Source organism: Callithrix jacchus, chromosome X (genome assembly GCF_049354715.1).
Source record: "Callithrix jacchus isolate 240 chromosome X, calJac240_pri, whole genome shotgun sequence".
NCBI lineage: Eukaryota > Metazoa > Chordata > Mammalia > Primates > Cebidae > Callithrix > Callithrix jacchus.
Genome location: NC_133524.1, coordinates 78,284,201 through 78,304,045, shown reverse-complemented (window position 1 = coordinate 78,304,045; position 19,845 = coordinate 78,284,201). Strand labels below are relative to the sequence as shown.

Below are 19,845 nucleotides of genomic sequence, written 5' to 3'. Positions count from 1 at the left end.
TCTTCTTATTACTGACCTGGATGACTTGATATGATTGACTGGATTTAGGAGAACAAACTGGTCTTGAACTGCTTCAGGAAGCAATAAGTTGATGTACTGTTAAATTGTTAGTGTAACAACTCTGTAATAATTTCTTAAATGTGATTCATTGTTATTAAGCATCTTTGTTAGGGAGTCTTTTTTTCTTTGGTTATCACCAGTTAATTGAGGGTCTAATACTAAGCTAACCAATAGGTTTTAAAAGACCGGGTCTCTGACACCCAAGCTGGAGTGCAGTGGCAAGATCATAGTTTACTGCAACCTTCAACTCCTGGCCTCAAGGGATCCTCCCACCTCAGCCTCCCTGTTAGCTGGGATTGTAGGTGGAAATTACCACACTCTGGTACTAAGCTTTTAAGTCAGGGTCGTAAATTAGTACATCTTGTACCACACTGACTAAAAGACTTTTTTTCTAACACTAATATTTTAACAGATTATTGGTAATTTTGTTTATTCTAAAATAATAGGTTGGATTGCTAATGGGTAGGACAATGAGGAAAGAAAGTAAGAAAAGAATCATATCCTTATAATAGATTCAAGATGTCACAGAGTAAGAAAAGAAAATCTATTATTGAACACTGTATGAAGAAAACCACAGTTTGGTTTGAACTTTGTTAATTTGGGTTATAATATTTCATATTATAATTTTGAAACAAAGCAAGTTGAATATGTGAAATGTGTTAATATTCCAGTGTACATTAGTCTATCATACACTTCAAATGGCATTTTTCTGTGCCATTTCTCAAAGCCCATTCAGTGCTCTTAATTTCTAAAGGTCATTTGTTAGCATTTAAAGATATTAGTAAAAAAAAAAAAAACTGGGAGGGGGTACTCAAGATGGCATGGAGAGAACAACCCAGGATTGAAGCTCTCAGTGAATGCGTGGAGAGGGTGAGTCAGGGACGCATTTCCAGACGGATCTTTGTTGCCCACAGAACGGGGAAATTCCCAGGTATAAAAGAGACGGGGGATACCAGGAAGAGATTTTGTCTGGTGCAGGCGGCATCGGTGCAGCTGGCGGCCGGCGCTGTAGCGCAGTGGCACTACACAGTGCTCCACACAAAGTGCACTGGTCCGGGTGCCCTGTTGAACTGGCAATCTGAGACTTGAGAGGGCTGAACTTGAGACTGAATGGGACTTGGACAGTGAGCCAGGCAAGGAGATTCCAGGGAAACAGCGTTTGGGGTAGTGCAGTGGGACAAACAAAACAGCGATTCCAAATGCTCCACGTGAAGAGGTTCCCTGAGTGCACAGCTGAACCCAGGGCAGTGCAGCTCCATGGGGGAGGGGCGTCAGCCATTACCGAGGCAATCTGCCCCTACTGAAGTACAGGCCCATTGCTGACGCAGCCTGCCGTTGCCGAGGCAACTCACTACAACAGAGAGATGCCGTCACAGGGCGTAGCCTGTGGCAACAGGGCGGAGACCACAGCAGCAGGGCAGAGCCTGCAGCAACAGGGCGAACCTCACACCAGCAGGGCAGAGCCTCGGCAGGCAAATAGTGACTAGACTGCATCCTAGCTGGGCAGGACAGCACAACGGACATTCACAAAGAAAGCCCCAACCTCCCCCCCGAGACACAGCATCTGAGAAAAAAGGGTTTTTTTTTTTTATTAGTTCTGCTGCAGCAGAATTAAACGTAGTAGCCTAACAGCCCTGAATGAACAACAGAGGTCACAGCTCAGCACGTGAGCTCCTATACAGTACAGACTGTCTCCTCAAGCAGCTCCCTGACCCCTCTATATCCAAAAGACTGACATTTGGCAGGCATCATTCTGGGACAAAGATAGCAGAAAAAGAAACTGGTAGCATTCCTCACTGTTCCGCAGCTGCTATAGGTGCACCCCAGACAAGCAGGGCCTGGAGTGGACCTCAGCAGTCGTACAGTGGAGGGGCTAGACTGGTAGAAGGAAAACCAAGTAACAGAAATACTTCATCATCAACAATCTGGGCGTCCACTCAGAAACCCAATCGAAAAGTCAGCAACTACACAGACAACAAGTGGATAAATCCACAAAGATGGGAAGAAACCAGTGCCAAAAGGAGGAAAACACCCGAAACCAGAACACCTCGCCTCCTAGAAAGGACCAAAACTCCTCACCAGCAAGGGAACAAAGCTGGACGGAGAATGACTGTGACGAAATGACGGAATTAGACTTCAGAAGGTGGATAATGAGAAACTTTTGTGAGCTAAAAGAACATGTTTTAAATCAATGCAAAGAAACTAAGAACCTTGAGAAAAGATTTGAAAAAAGATTCAAGGAACTGATAACAAGAATGGATAATTTAGAGAGGAATATGAATGAATTAAAGGAGCCGAAAAACACAATACGAGAACTTCGCGAAGCATGCACAAGTTTCAACAGCCGAATTGACCAAGCAGAAGAAAGAGTATCAGAAGTCAAAGATCAACTTAATGAAATAAAACGAGAAACCAAGATTAGAGAAAAAAGCGCAAAGAGGAATGAACAAACTCTCCAAGAAATGTGGGACTATGTGAAGAGACCTAACCTACGTTTGATAGGTGTACCAGAATGTGACGAAGAGAATGAATCCAAGCTGGAAAATACTCTTCAGGACATTATCCAGGAAAATTTCCCCCACCTAGCAAAAAAGACCAACACTCAAATGCAGGAAATACAGAGAATACCACAAAGATATTCTGCAAGAAGAGCAACCACAAGGCACATAATCGGCAGATTCCACAAGGTTGAAATAAAGGAGCAAATATTAAGGGCAGCCAGAGAGAAAGGTCGGGTCACCCACAAAGGGAAGCCCATCAGACTCACAGCAGATCTCTTGGCAGAAACACTACAAGCCAAAAGAGAGTGGGGGCCAATATTCAACATCCTTAAAGAAAAGAACTTTCAACCCAGAATTTCATATCCAGCCAAACTGAGCTTCAGAAGTGAAGGAAAAATAAAATCCTTTGCGAACAAGCAAGTACTCAGAGAGTTTGTCACCACCAGGCCTGCTTTACAAGAGCTCCTGAAAGAAGCACTACACATAGAAAGGAACAACCAGTACCAGCCATTCCAAAATCACACTAAATGCTAAAGAGCATCAACATAATAAAGAATCTACAACAACTAACAAGCAAAACAGCCAGCTAGCATCAAAATGGCAGTATCAAATTCACACATAACAATATTAACCCTAAATGTAAATGGACTAAATGCACCAATCAAAAGACACAAACTGGCAAATTGGATAAAAAGCCAAAACCCAGCAGTGTGCTGTATCCAGGAAACCCATCTCACATGCAAGGATACACAAAGGCTCAAAATAAAGGGATGTAGGAAGATTGACCAAGCAAATGGAGAGCAAAACAAAGCAGGAGTTGCAATTCTCATCTCCGATAAAATAGACTTTAAAGCAACAAAGATCAAAAGAGACAAAGAAGGCCATCACATAATGGTAAAAGTATCGATACAACAAGAAGAGCTAACGATCCTAAACATATATGGACCCAATACAGGAGCACCCAGATACATAAGGCAAGTTCTTAATGACTTACAAAGAGACTTAGACTCCCACACAATAACAGTGGGAGACTTTAACACTCCACTGTCAATATTAGACAGATCAACCAGACAGAAAATCAACAAGGATATCCAGGGCTTGAACTCAGACCTGGAACAAGCAAACCTGATAGACATTTACAGAACTCTCCACCCCAAATCCACAGAATATACATTCTTCTCAGCACCACATCACACCTACTCTACAATTGACCACATAATTGGAAGTAAAGCACTTCCCAGCAAATGCAAAACAACTGAAATCATAACAAACAGCCTCTCAGACCATAGTGCAATCAAGTTAGAACTCAGAATTCAGAAACCAACCCAGAATCGCACAGCTTCATGGAAACTGAACACCTGGCACTTGAATGTTAACTGGATAAACAATGAAATGAAAGCAGAAATAAAGAAGTTCTTTGAAACCAATGAGAACGAAGACACAACATGCCAGAATCTCTGGGACACATTTAAAGCAGTCTCTAGAGGAAAATATATAGCAATAAGTGCCCATATGAAGAGAATGGAGAGATCCAAAATTGACTCCCTACCGTCAAAATTGAAAGAGCTAGAGGAGCAAGATGAAAAAAACTCAAAACCCAGCAGAAGACAAGAAATAACTAAGATCAGAGCTGAACTGAAGGAGATAGAGACACAAAAAGCCCTTCAAAAAATAAATAAATCCAAGAGCTGGTTTTTTGAAAAAATCAACAATTTAGACAGACCACTAGCAAGATTGATTAAAAAGAAAAGAGAGAACAACCAAATAGATGCAATAAAAAATGATAAATGGGAAATCACCACAGATTCCACAGTAATTCAAACCATCATCAGAGAATACTACAAACAACTCTATGCACACAAACTAGTAAACCTGGAAGAAATGGATAAATTCCTGGACTCCTGTGTCCTCCCACGCCTAAACCAGGAGGAAGCTGAAACTATCAGTAGACCAATAACAAGGGCAGAAGTCGAGGCAGCAATTAAAAGCCTACTACAGAAAAAAAGCCCGGGTCCAGATGGGTTCACAGCCGAATTCTACCAGACACACAAAGAGGAGCTGGTACCATTCCTTCTGAAACCAAATAATCCAAAAAGAGGGAATCCTTCCCAAATCATTTTATGAGACCAATATCATCCTGATACCAAAACCCGGCAGAGACCCAACAAGAAAAGAAAACTTCAGGCCAATATCCATGATGAACATAGATGCAAAAATCTTCAATGAAATATTGGCAAGCCGATTGCAACAGCAAATGAAAAAACTTATCCATCATGATCAAGTAGGATTCAACCCGGGGATGCAAGGCTGGTTCAACATACGCAAGTCTATGAACGTAATTCACCACATAAACAGAACCAAAAACAAAAACCACATGATTATCTCAATTGACACAGAGAAGGCATTCGACAAAATTCAACACCCCTTTCTGCTAAAAACCCTCAATAAACTCGGTATCGATGGAACGTATCTCAAAGTAATAAAAGCTATTTATGACAAACCAACAGCCAATATCATACTGAATGGGCAAAAACTGGAAGCATTCCCTTGGAAATCCGGCACTAGACAAGGATTCCCTCTTTCACCACTCCTATTCAATATAGTACTGGAAGTTCTAGCCACAGCAATCAGGCAAGAAAAAGAAATAAAGGGCATTCAAATAGGAAAGGTGGAAGCAAATTGTCTCTATTTGCAGACGACATGATAGTATAACTAGAAGACCCCATTGCCTCAGCCCAAAAACTCCTGAAACTGATAAGCAACTTCAGCAAAGTCTCAGGATATAAAATCAATGTGCAAAAATCATAAGCATTCCTCTACACCAATAACAGACTTAAAGAAACCAAATCAAGAATGAACTGCCATTCACAATTGCTACAAAAAGAATAAAATACCTAGGAATACAACTCACAAGGAACATAAGGGACCTCTTCAAGGAGAACTACAAACCACTACTCAACGAAATAAGAGAGGACACAAACAGATGGAGAAACATTCCATGTTCAGGGTTAGGAAGAATCAATATCGTGAAAATGGCTATACTGCCCAAAGTAATTTACAGAATCAATGCTATCCCCATCAAGCTACCATTGAGTTTCTTCACAGAACCGGAAAAAAGCACCATGAACCTCATATGGAACCAAAAGAGAGCCCGCATAGCCAAGTCAATTCTAAGCAAAAAGAACACAGCGGGGGGCATCACACTACCAGATTTCAAGCTATACTACAAGGCTACAGTAATCAAAACAGCATGGTACTGGTACCAAAACAGAGATATAGACCAATGGAACAAAACAGAGGCATCGGAGGCAACACAACATATCTACAATCATACAATCTTTGATAAACCTGACAAAAACAAGCAATGGGGAAAGGATTCCCTGTTTAACAAATGGTGTTGGGAAAACTGCCTACCCATGTGCAGAAAGCAGAAACTGGTCCCCTTCCTGACACCTTACACTAAAATTAACTCCAGATGGATTAAAGACTTAAACATAAGACCTGGCATGATAAAAACCCTAGAAGGAAATCTAGGCAAAACCATCCAGGACATAGGAGTAGGCAAGGACTTCATGAACAAAACACCAAAAGCATTGACAACAAAAGCCAAAATAGACAAATGGGACCTAATGAAACCCCACAGCTTCTGCACAGCAAAAGAAACAGTCACTAGAGTGAATCGCCAACCAACAGAATGGGAAAAAATGTTTGCAGTCTACCCATCTGACAAAGGGCTGATATCCAGAATTTACAAAGAACTCAAACAGATTTACAGGAAACAAACAAACAAGTCCATTCAAAATTGGGCAAAGGATATGAACAGACGCTTTTCGAAAGAAGACATATGAGGCCAACAATCACATGAAAAAATGCTCATCGTCACTGGTCATCAGAGAGATGCAAATCAAAACCACATTGAGATACCATCTCACGCCAGTTAGAATGGCAATCATTAAAAATCTGGAGACAACAGATGCTGGAGAGGATGTGGAGAAAAAGGAACACTTTTACACTGTTGGTGGGAGTGTAAATTAGTTCAACCATTGTGGAAGACAGTGTGGTGATTCCTCAAGGCCTCAGAAGTAGAAATTCCATTTGACCCAGCAATCCCATTACTGGGTATGTATCCAAAGAACTATAAATCATTCTACTATAAGGATACATGCACACGAATGTTCATTGCAGCACTGTTTACAATAGCAAAGACCTGGAATCAACCCAAATGCCCATTGATGACAGAGTGGATTGGGAAAATGTGGCACATATACACCATGGAATATTATGCAGCAATCAGAAATGATGAGTTTGTGTCGTTTGTAGGGACATGGATGAATCTGGAGAACATCATTCTCAGCAAACTGACACAAGAACAGAAAATGAAATACCACATATTGTCACTCATAGGTGGATGATGAAAAATGAGAACACATGGACACAGGAAGGGGAGTACTAAAACACTGGGGTCTATTGGGGGGAAAAAGGGAGGGCTAGCGGAGGGGGGGAGCTGGGGAGGGATAGCCTGGGGAGAAATGCCAAATGTGGGTGAAGGGGAGAAAGGAAGCAAAACACACTTCCATGTGTGTACCTATGCAACTGTCTTGCATGTTCTGCACATGTACCCCAAAACCGAAAATGCAATAAAAAATTTTTTAAAAAATGACCGATTTCAGGAGAACTTTTATTTGAATTGTATTCAGTTTTAATTAATTCTTTAATATGTTCTTGATATAATTTGAGGCTTTTATGGGATAACTTTATCCCTGTTAGTTTTCAATAGCACTTATAATTGATGTTGAGAAAACACAGAAATTTAAGTCCAGATAAGTTTATTTTGCTATTTGTTAGGGTCAGTGGTAAAAATAGCCAGTTTAAAAAAAATGCAATGGATAGCAGTCGTAATAGGAAAGAAAGCCACAAAGGAGGAGGTGATCAGTAATCACAAGAGAAAACATTAAGGGTTAGGCAGAGTAATTACAAATATTAGGTATAAAGTAACAAAGTAACCTAGAAGCTTTAACATGAAGAGTTATAGAAACTTGACATGGGATTAGTGTTTTACAGTAAGGGTGCCTATTCTTGGGAGATGAGGAGTAGCAATGTATGTTAAGTGTATTTAGGGATCTGTATATTAAAATGTTGGTGTACTGTGAAACACACTTGACAGGGATAAAAGGAGTGAGAAATCTATATGGAGGCCGGACGCGGTGGTCACGCCTGTCATCTCAGCACTTTGGGAGGCCAAGGCGGATGGATCATGAGGTCAAGAGATTGAGACCATCCTGGTCAACATGGTGAAATCCCGTCTCTACTAAAAATACAAAAAATTAGCTGGGCGGGGTGACACGTGCCTGTAATACCAGCTACTCAGGAGGCTGAGGCAGGAGAAATGCCTGAACCCAGGAGGCGGAGGTTGCGGTGAGCCGAGATCACGCCATTGCACTCCAGCATGGGTAACAAGAGCAAAACTCTGTCTCAAAAAAACAAAACAACAACAACAACAACAAAAGGAATCTATATGGGATTATACTACAGACTAGACAGTATGGATGTTGATTTCCTAACAGGTAAAAAAGCAGGATACCCAGATCAAACTAATGGGGAAATGCTGTCTTTACTAAAAATACTAAGAAAAAAAAAATTAGTCAGGTGTGGTGGCATGTGCCTGTAATTCCAGATACTCAAGAGCCTGAGGCAGGAGAATCGCTTGAACCCAGGAGGAAGAGGTTGCAGTGAGCCGAGAACTCGCTACTGCACTAGCACTCCAGCCTGGACAACAGAGGGAGACTCTGTCTAAAAAAAGAAAAAGAGAAAAAGAAAAAAGAAAAAAAAGAAATCACTGCTTTTATATATAGAAAATAATTATTAGCCATTTCATATTGTTTTAGCCATGTAGAAAATACTCAAAAGGACCTTTGAAGTTCTTAGCATATGTGGAAGGAACCCATAGATTTTATTATATGGGAATAGATGGTATAACATTCGTAGCTAAAAGCTGGAGAGAATAATATTTTGATTTAATTTTCCCTATCAAAGATTACTGATCTATAAACTGCAGAAGGTAGAGCAAGCATAGTTAGAGGACAGAAAAATGCAAGATAGATTAGTATCTACCTACTTTAAGAGACTCAAATTAATTAAAGCCTACTATGCTGAAATAATTTTAACTGGAAGATATTATTTGTGAAATTAAAGTAGACAGGAAAAATGGAAATGGCCCAGTGGGCAAGTATGCAAAAAGGAACAAAGAATAGATTCTAGGAACTATAGATGGTGAACTCAGCTTTAACCCCAGACAAAATTTTAGACAGGTTTATTCAGCAGGTATTTATGCGCTTTTAGAAGACAAACTAACTTTGTTTTCTCTTTCATCTGAGCCCTAGATAATGTAAAGCAGCGTTTTAAGAAACCTAATGTAGTCTTTGCATTTATTTTTTAAGAAATGGGGTTTCTCCATGTTGGTCTGGCTGGTCTCAAACTCCCGACCTCAGGTGGTCTTCCCGCCTCGGTCTCCCAGTGTGCTGAGATTACAGGCGTGAGCCGCCACACCTGGCCTAGTCTTTGCAATCTTAAGCTTCATTTATGGAAGTATAGTTTCCTGATGAAGGAAAATAATATGTTGTACTCTATGCTAATAAGACCACGGAGCATTGTGCTCTAACTGTTTTAAAAGGCTCAGACATTGATAAACTAGAGACCTCCCAGAAGAAAGTAACCACAATAATACTTATGATGAAGGAGTGTTTTTCTTGAAGGAATGTTAGGAAAGAGAAATATCTGTAAATTACATCTGTGTGTAATATAGACAGGACTTAATATGTTGAAAGAAAAGGTACAAATAATAGCTATCTTTATTTCATGGATTACCATGTAACAAAGGAAATTGACTTTTTTCTTTTTAGTTTGTGTTTTAAAGATGGGAACTCTCTCTATTCCCCAGGCTGGAGTGCAGTGGCTGTTCCCACACAGATCATAGAATATCCTCCTGCCTCAATCTCTGAGTAGCTGAGACTACGGGCACCACCATATTCTTTTCTTTTTTAATGTTGCTCCCCAGGGTAGAACCTGAACAAATCTCTGGAAATTACAGGGAGAGAGATTAAGTTTAATTAAAGGTAGAGTCTCCCCAAAATTAGAGCAGCTCCACATATGAATTGGCCATTCTTGGAAAAGAATAACATTTTCTTTACTAGTGTTTAGGAATAGGTCGAATGGCCATCTGGCATTTAGGGTATAGAAAGGATAATTTTGTGAGGAGGTAGTTTGGACTAGAATTGATGATTTCCAAACTTGGCAGAGTATCAATATCACTGCAGAGCTTGTTGAAAAGCATTTTAAGAGTTGTATATACTTTTATAGATCACTTTTTCTCCAATGAAGTATCTTGCTCATTCCTGAAATTGGGTAAGTGATACAAGCTTTGCAGAGTAGAATGTAAATTCCATGAAGACAGAGACCTTGTTTGACTTGTCTATTTATTTTTTATTATCTTTTATTTTCTTGAGACAAAGTTTCGCTCTTGTTGCCCAGGCTGGAGTGCAATGGCACTATCTTGGCTCACCACACTCTCTGCCTCCCTGGTTCAAGCGATTCTCCTGCCTCAGCCTCCCAAGTAGCTGGGATTACAGGCATGCACCACCACGCCCAGCTAATTTTGTATTTATAGTAGAAACGGGGTTTCTCCATGTTGGTCAGGCTGGTCTCAAACTCCTCACCTCAGGTGATCTGCACACCTTGGCCTCCCAAAGTGCTGGTATTACAGGCATAAGCTACCACCCCTGGCCTGTTTGACATGTTTATAAGCAATATCTCCAGGAGCTATCACAGTGCTTTGGCTCCTAGTAAGAGGTAAACCAATGTTATGTTTTAAAGAAAGCAGCTAAGTCCATTGATGGCTGTTTATTGATCTGATGACTTTATAACTTTGTAAAACATATACAATAATTCTATTATCCTATTGTTATTTAAATATTTAAAAAGTATGGTCTATTATTGAGTTAGTTCATTTTGTATTTTGTTAGAACAATTTAGAAGCTTACAGTATAAAATTTTAAATACAAATATTTACATAATGGATTCTGAATAGAATATTTTGTATTTAAATACATTGTATTCAAATCTATGTTTGACTAATTTATCTACTAGTATATTACTCAACATTGCTAAATTAAATAAAATAAATGATTTTTTCAAAAGGAAAGTTCTTCAAATATTTTAAGACAAAATTTACATGCTTACATTGACATTAAAAAAATCTCTATAGTTAGTTGATGGATGGAAACTGACTATAACCATCTCAGCTTTCCAGATATAAAGGAGTCATAAGTACTGTGTATTGTTTTTTATAGGTTGCAAATTCTTAGCAGTGGGTGAAGAAGCACATATTATGTTTTTCTGACTAAAATTATTTTGATTAATTGCCCTGTTTTCATGAGGTTTTAGAACTGTATTTATTGCCATTTTACTTTCGTGACATAGTGGAGTTAAATTTTTTAGTAAGTAAAGCCTGGGATAACATTACTTAACTTTTAGGGTGCTTTCGAAATAATTAAGGTACTAATCAAAGTAACTAATTATATATGCTAAAACTTACTACATAACCTTGAAGTACTTAACTTTTAGGGTGCTTTGGAAATAAAGGTACTAATCAAAGTAACTAATTATATATGCTAAAACTTACTACATAACCTTGAAGTACTGTAGATTTTGAAGGTTTAACAGTGGGAATGTGATGATGCCATTATAGTGAATACATCAGGCTAGGATTATGGGTTTTTTCAGTCATTTATTTGTAGTTGTTTCTTACATTTAATACTTCATTCTACTTATGGTGGAAGTTAAATTGTTCATCTCTAAACTTGCATTATACTTATAATAAAACTAAAAAGAAATAATTCACTTAATAGCATTTGATAGAGATATTTAGGTAGAACATAGTGGTAGCTTTGTGCATGTATGTGTGTGTATGTATGCAAGTGTATATCTGTGTTCATTTTTTAAACTGTTGCTTTAGAGAAAAGGAAAAATGGTTTGGAGCATTGTCCTCCCCCAAAGAACGTGTGTTGTATTCATACTAGAAGAATGAGATCCAATTCTTCCTAGTAAAATACTCAAGAATTGGTCAAAAGTGAATGCTTTCAATTGTATTTGTAAGGTCAAAAGTGAATGCTTTTCGATTGTATTTGTATAGTCAATTATCAACTGTTAACATTTGGGGAGCATGTTCCTAATGTGAACAGTTCTGTAGCTATGTAAGTAAAGCAAGAATCAGTACTGAAAAAATAATGGCTAAATGAAGAATACATGCATTATTTCTTCTTTTTTTTTTTTTTTTTGAGACAGAGCTTTGCTCTTGTTACCCAGGCTGGAGTGCAGTGGTGCGATCTCGGTTCACTGCAGCCTCCACCTCCTGAGTTCAGGCAATTCTCCTGCCTCCACCTCCTGAGTAGCTGGGATTACAGGCAGGCGCCACCATGCCCAGCTAATTTTTTTTTTTTGTATTTTTTTTTTTTTTTTTAGTAGAGACAGGGTTTCACCATGTTGACCAGGATGGTCTCTATCTCTTGACCTTGTGATCCACCCGCCTCGGCCTCCCAAAGTGCTGGGATTACAGGCACGAGCCACCGTGCCCGGCCCGCGTTAGTTCTTAATGTATAGAGGCTAAGTCCTGTTTCTATTACCAATGACTGAGTGAAGAATACGTACATAATTTCTTAATGTATAGAGACTAAGGCCTGTTTATATTACCAATGACTGAGAAAAAATATGTAGATATCATTTCCAGTGCCAGATTAATACATTTTAAAAACTGCTGAACTGGGAGAAGGAACATTTAATGATATATATACGTCATACCTTAGGTTAGATTTTTCTTACATAGCTGTTACTGTTGGGAAGAACCTAACCAAAAGTGTATGTTTAAGATAAAAATGTGTTTTTAAGAGTATTAAATGAAATTTTAAAAATGTCTCATTCTTTTAACACAAAGCAGTTGGTTTCATTTCTCTTGTGTCTTTATAGTCTTTATTCATACATTTATGCATATATTCACATAATTTAAATTGTAGTATACACATAATTTTGTTTTATATTTTTGCTGTGTAATCCCTAATTTTTTAAACACTGCTTTTTGTATTTTAATTATTGTTTCCTATGTAATAGTCTATCAAATATTCTATAATTTAGTAATTTACCATTCCCTTGATACTAGACTTGTAGGTTGTTTTTAATTCCGTGGCATTATAAATAGTACTACTTTAAATATTTTATATATGTAACTGTTTTTTGCTAATCAGTTATGTCCGCAGAATAGATGCCCAGAGATGGAGTGATGGATGTGCATGTTTTCATGACTCTTGAAATATATTGCCAAATTATCTTTCAAAGGGATAATGTCACTGTATGGTGCTTTTAGAAATGGAGGTGTACGTTAGTTTTAAGTAGTAATTGGTGGTATTAGGTTTTTGAATTTTTTTAATGCTAATTTATTAAGTATAAAATTATGCCTCATTTTTATTTAAATTTCTTTGATAACTGGCAAAATACTTGTATCTATTCTGTGATTCAGAATATTATTTCTCTTTCCTATGTTGTAACTTATCTGTTAATTTTCTTTACCAAATCATCTTTTGGGTGTTGATCATGTTCTTATAGCTGACCACTTTTATAATCCACCTGATGGGGGCTAATAACCAAAATATACAAGGAACACAAACAACTCAACAATAACAAAACTCAGAAATAATCACATTAACAAGTGGCTAAAGACAGAAGTAGACATTTTTGAAAAGAAGACATGCAAATGGCCAACAAGTATATGAAAACATGCATGGCTAGGTACGGTGGCTCATGCCTATAATCCCAGCAGTTTGGGAAGCTGAGGCCAGTAGATCACCTGAGGTCAGGAGTTTGAGACCAGTCTGGCCAATATGGCAAAACCCCATCTCTACTAAAAATACAAAAATTAGCTGGGTATGGTGCCAGGCACCTGTAATCCCAGCTACTCAAGAGGCTGAGACAGATAATTGCTTAAACCTGGCAGACAGAGGTTGCAGTGAGCTGAGATTGTGCCACTGCTCTCCAGCCCTGGGTGGCAGAGCAAGACTTTGTCTCAAAAAGAAAGAAAGAAAAAATGCTCAACATCATTAATCAGAGAAGTGTACATTAAAATCACAGTGAAATATTATCATACCTCAGTCAAATTGGCTATTAATAAAAATATGTATATTAAAAAACATGTTGGTGAGGATGTACAAAAAAGAACTCTTACACTCTGTTGGTAGGATTATAAATGAGTACAGCCTCTGTGGTAAATAATATGGAGATTTTTCAAAGAACTAAAAATAGAATGACCATACAATCTAGCAAACCCATTACTGGGTATATAGTCCAGAGGTAAATAAATCATTTTATCAAAAAGATGCTTGCACTAGTATTTTTATAATGGCACTATTCTCAATAGCAAAGATAAGAGATCAGCTTAAGTGACCATCAGTGGGTAAATGGATAAAGAAAATGCTTTGGAAGGCCAACGTGAGAGGATCACTTGAGCCCAGAAATTCAAGACCAGCCTGGCAATATAAAGAGACCCAATCTCTAAAACAACACAAAAAATTTAGCTGGGCATGGTGACCCACACCTGTGGTCCCAGCAACTTGGGAGGCTGAGGTGGGAGGATCAATTGAACCCAAGAGGTCTAGGCTGCAGTGAGCTGTGATATCACCACTTCATTCCAGCCTAGGCAACAAAGCAAGATCATATCTCAAAAATAATAATAATACTATAATAAAAATGAACAAATTAAAAAAACAAAGGAAAATATATATATAGATTCTCCATATATACATATATGGAGAGATATATATGTATATATATAGAGATATATATGTCTATATATATAGATATACATATATATGTGTCTATATATGTATCAAATCAAGTACTATTCAGCCATAAAAAAATGAAGTCATGTTTTTTTGCCGCAATATGGATGGAACTGGAGAACATTATCTTAAGTGAAACAAGCCAGGTGTGGAAAGTCAAATATCACATGTTCTCATAAACTCATAAGTAGGTGCTACAAAATGTGTACACATGGTTGTAGAGAGTAGAATGATAGACAGTGGAGACTCAGAAGAGTGAGGCTGTGGGAGGGGAATGATGTTGAGAAATTACTTAATGAGTACAATGTATGTTATTTGAGTGTTATATACCCTAAAAACCCTGCCTTGACCACTATGCAGCTGTTGCATGTAACAAAATTATACACATACCCGATGAATTTGTATGAATAACAAAATAGTTTTTAAAAAAAGAATTTTGCTTATGTACTTAGCTGTTATTCTTTGGCCATTAAGGAACTCAAATATTTGTTAGATGAATGAATGGATTTTCTTTCTTATAGTTATTCACTTGAGGTTAGGAGTTTGAGACCAGCCCAGCCAACATGACGAAACCCAGTCTCTACTAAAATTACAAATAATTAACTGGATGTGGTGATGCATGCCTGGAATCCCAGCCACTTGGGAGGCTGAGGCAGGAGAATTGCTTGAAACTCAGGAGGTGGAAGTTGCTGTGAGCTGAGATCATGCCACTGCACCTCAGTGGCATGACAGAGTGAGACTTCATCTCAAAAAAAAAAATGAAAAAAATCCTTAACAAAATACTAACAAACTGAATTCAACAACACATTAAAAAGACAAACAACTGTGATCAAGTGAGATTCATCCCTGGGATTCAAGGTTGACTCAGCATATGTAATTCAATAAATGTGATGCACAATATTAGCAAAATGAAGGACAAAACCCGAATGATCATTTCATTAGATGCAGAAATAGTATTTGACAAAATTCAACATGTAGTCATGATAAAATCTCTCAACATAAGAGGTATAGAAGGAATTTATCTCTGCCTGATGGGGTGGCTCACTCCCGTAATCCCAGCACTTTGCAAGGCCGAGTCAGGCAGATCATATGAGGTCAAGAGTTTAAGACCAACCTGATCAACATGGTGAAACCCCATCTCTACTAAAAATACAAAATATTAGCTGGGTATGGTGGCAGACACCTGTAATTCCAGCTACTCTGGAAGCTGAGCCTGGATAATCTCTTGAACCTGGGAGTTGGAGGTTGCAGTGAGCTGAGATCTTGCGATTGCACTCAGTCACAATGAAACATTGAAAACTTTTTCTTTAATATCAGGAACAAGACAAAAATGCCCATTTTAGCCATTTATATTCAACATAGTACAGGAAGTCTGAGCCATTGCAATTACGCCAGAAAAAGAATCAGAATGCATTCATATAGTAAAAGGAGTGAAATTTTCTGTTTTCTGATGACGTTATCTTATTTGTAGAAAACCCTAAAAATCCACTGAAAGAACCCTCTTAGAACTGATATACAAATTGAATAATGGTACAGATTACAAAATAAACTTGACAATCTGCAGTGTTTCTATACTCTAACAATGAAAATAAGAAAACAATTCCATTTATAATAGAACATAAGGAAGTACTTTGGAGTGAATTTAAGGGTAGGTGAAAAATCTGCATAGTGAAAACTATAAAACATTGATGAAAAAGGTTGAAGACACAGGTAAATGGAAAGATATCCCATGTTCATGGATTTGTTCTTTCTATCTCCTTCAGCTCCCCTTCTCAAAATTGCTTTTCTGTTTTTGTTTTGATCTTCTATTGGTAATGAATTTTTTTTTATACTACAAGAAGTGATTTTAATCTGGGGCAGTTTCTTACCCTAGACAACATCTGGAGATATTTTTGTTTGTTACAACTTAGTGTGGGGGGATTCTACTAGCATCTAGTGGGGACAGGCCAGGGATGCTGCAAAAACACCCTACAATGGAAAGTCTCCACAGCAAAGAATCATTCAACCCAGAGTATCAATAGTTTTAAGATTGAGAAGCCCTGCCTTAAAGAAACCTTTCTTACCTATAATTACCTGCAAAGTATGAACAGACAAAAGCCAAGCAGAAGTAATCATTGATTGTTTTAAAAAACTCAGAGCAGTAAGAAATATTTCATTGGAAAAGGAAGATTTCTGACGTCCCAAATTAGGGTACCAGCCCTTCCTATCTTGGAGTCATGGAGTTTTTTTGTGGTTGAGATGGCAACACCTGCCACAAAAAGAAATCCTCTTGCCTGATAACTGATGCTTATGCAGTTCCTCTCATTATTTACTCAGTATCTTGCAGTATTACATAACTACTCAGGTCTCTTATGTGCTCTCATTGTTTATATTCAACATGTCACTGATTTTGCTATTCATTATTCATTTTTTGTCATTTTGTCAGTTAAAATGGCCAGTGGATCTGCCTTTGCCTGAAAGAAAGACTACATTGCTCTTAAATTGTGAGATGTTGAAAGATTTCATATTTTTGATAGTGGCATGGTTCTAATCATACTAATCTAGCTAGAACTCAGTTCTTGCTTTAATCTTGCCCTGCTTGAACATGAAGCTATTTTTATTTTGTACTATATTATTTATGCAGTGTGGTAAAATGTCATTTTGCCTCAAGGTGACCTTTGAAGATATTGGAAGCCTATGTTTTGATTAAAATATATTCTGTCGGGTGTTAAGTATTTTTAGTGTACAAGGGAAGATGAAGGAGTTCGCAGGGCAAGTGGGTGGCTGTAAATTTTTACACAGAGGTCAAGATTAGTTTTTTTAGATATGAGCAGAATCCATGAGGTATTTGGAGGAGAATTGTATAGACTTATGCTATATTATGACATTTTTTTAAGAAAATGGAGAACTAGGCAAAGTGACCAAGAAAAAAAAATAGGACCTAAAATGACTTCATAGGGGATGAAGCCTGAAAAGTTCCTTGTTAACTAGAGGGAGAGCCTCTAAATTCAGAAACCAGAAGGAAAGAACCCATAGACAAACCTAGGTTGTTTGCAACATAAAATCTTTGTAACATCATAGCTTCCTTATCTTTTCACTGTATAGGGGTTTTTTATTTGCATTACTCTTGAATTTTTAGGGGCAGTCATACATATGGTGGATAAGGTGTGAGGAGGTAAGACAGGAATTTGTGAAATTCCTTTATAATTTTTTAGAGGTATATGCTTAACCAAGTACAGTTTAAAGATTTACCTATATATTTAAAATGACAGTCTCTCTGACTGTAGTGTACCAAGAAAGGCAAGATGAGAATGTGCTTACCACAGTAAACCAAGCAGAACATCAGACCCTTAAGATTTAATGAGAATATTCTTGGTGCTTTCTTATAATAAAGTGGAGTTAATAAAATCATGAACTATGTAAGGGAATTTAGAATCTTCACAGGGCAGAATTGCTATAATATATGTACTCTGTTTTGTCTCATCTTAATATTTATGACTGAATTTCATGAAATTAGTTTCACTTTTAAGTTTAAATTAATTTCTTATTTTTTTCAGTGAATATCACCTCTGCCAGGCAATTAACCGGATATAGTCGCTTCGGTCATATTTTCCCTTCATCTGCTTACCAGCACATTAAGATGCATAAGAGAATTCTGGGGCACTTGTCATCTGTCTATTGTGTAGCATTTGACCGAAGTGGGAGAAGAATTTTTACAGTGAGTTTAAAATTTATAATATGGTAACATATATAGAATTACAACAGTTGAAGCCAGACTGCATGACATTGCGTTGTGCTTTGTACGCAGTTCACTTTTTTAGGTATATGGGTGCAGAAAAAGATGAGTGGAAATTGAAAATTTTTTCTCTTTTTATATAAGTAAACATGTCAACACAAATGTTTACTATCTTCTTAGAAGTTTAATTTTCAGAAGTTAAATTTTCAGAAGACCTTATATTCTAGAGGTGGTTAATTTATGTGAAGCAAGTATACTCAAATTTCATTTCATTTAATTTTAGCAAACATTTATTAAAATGCACTTCCATGTGTCACTTAGTGTAATTGCTGCCAGTTTTGCCTAAATAATGATTTCATCAGTTTTTTGATTGCATAGTAGAACTATACCATAATGAAAATTATAGCTATTTTTTATATCTTTTTGGTTTTAGTACTAGTCATTTTTTTTAAAACTGAATTTTTATTAAGCAGATTATACTGTATGCTTTTGAGTACAAAATTGTAGTACACCAGTATTTCTAAGAAAAAGCTTAGTCTCATTACTTTAGTATTAACATGGAAGTGTGCGTAATAGCTTAATTTTATTTTTATATTTGTATGCTACAACGAACGAAGTAGTTTGTACTTCAGGAAGTTATTACACCTTAGAGTTTAGTATGGACTCTTCCATTGATGACTTAATGACTAAATGCATCACATAAGTATTTGGATGTTAGTGATCATGATGAGGATGATGAATGCTATCTTTTAATAAACAGATAGTTATTACATATCTACCATATTAGAGAATTGCTTTTTACTGTTCATTCTTCTGAAATTCTCAAAAGAAAGTTTAATGTCATATTTTTACCAGAAATTATCGTTAACAGCTAGCCTCATGCTTACTGAGAAATGCCTGTGGACCTTAGGTTAAATTCTGAATAATTTGTGGAAAAAAATATTTAAAGAATTGAGGAAAAAAGACTGTCAGCCCTAAAGAAAAAAAATAATGTTAGATATACTTAATGCCAAATCACTAAAATGTGAGTTTAAAATATTTTGATGAATTGTCAGGATTGGTGGTAATTTTGAAATGTTCTTCATAAATGGTATTGTCACTTTGGACAATGCTTTGTTAATGCTTTCATTTGGATATAATTTATACTTGCTACTGGATCCCTATCATATATAGAGAGGAGATAAAATAAAGTATTAGAAGTAATTTAAGAAAATCTTCTTTTAGGCTATTTTTGCACTGGTGGGGGGGATTGTGGTGAATTTCTGCTTCATTATAAATCTGTTGTCCTTTTGTTGCTATAGGGTTCAGATGACTGTTTAGTAAAAATTTGGGCTACAGATGATGGACGCCTTCTTGCTACACTTCGTGGACACTCTGCTGAAATTTCTGATATGGCTGTTAACTATGAAAACACTCTTATTGCCGCAGGCAGCTGTGATAAGGTGGTAAGAGTATGGTGTCTTCGAACTTGTGCACCGGTTGCAGTCCTTCAGGGACATTCAGCTTCTATTACTTCCATACAGGTAAGAAAAGTGATAAAATTTAGCTCAAACATATGTAATAAAGGTGAGAATTCTCTCATTTCATATTACATTATATAGATAATAGCTCAAAGAATAGCAAGAGAAAAATGCTTTCTTCTGGACTCTGCTCCTACCCTGCAGAAAGGTATTATTTTTAAGTTCCTTTT

At 37.2% G+C, this 19,845-nt stretch overlaps 1 protein-coding gene across 4 annotated transcripts in view; it reads left to right on the top strand.

Annotated features, from left to right (window-relative positions):
- BRWD3 (bromodomain and WD repeat domain containing 3) overlaps positions 1 to 19,845 on the top strand; it is a 131,885-nt gene that overhangs the window by 41,918 nt on the left and 70,122 nt on the right. For all 4 annotated transcript variants that reach the window (XM_078363026.1, XM_035289671.3, XM_035289670.3 and 1 more), the window contains 2 exons: positions 17,977 to 18,137; positions 19,457 to 19,678. In XM_078363026.1, coding sequence (XP_078219152.1) covers positions 18,060 to 18,137; positions 19,457 to 19,678 — 300 coding nt within the window. In that variant the 5' untranslated portion in view covers positions 17,977 to 18,059. The remainder of the gene's footprint in view (positions 1 to 17,976; positions 18,138 to 19,456; positions 19,679 to 19,845) is intronic.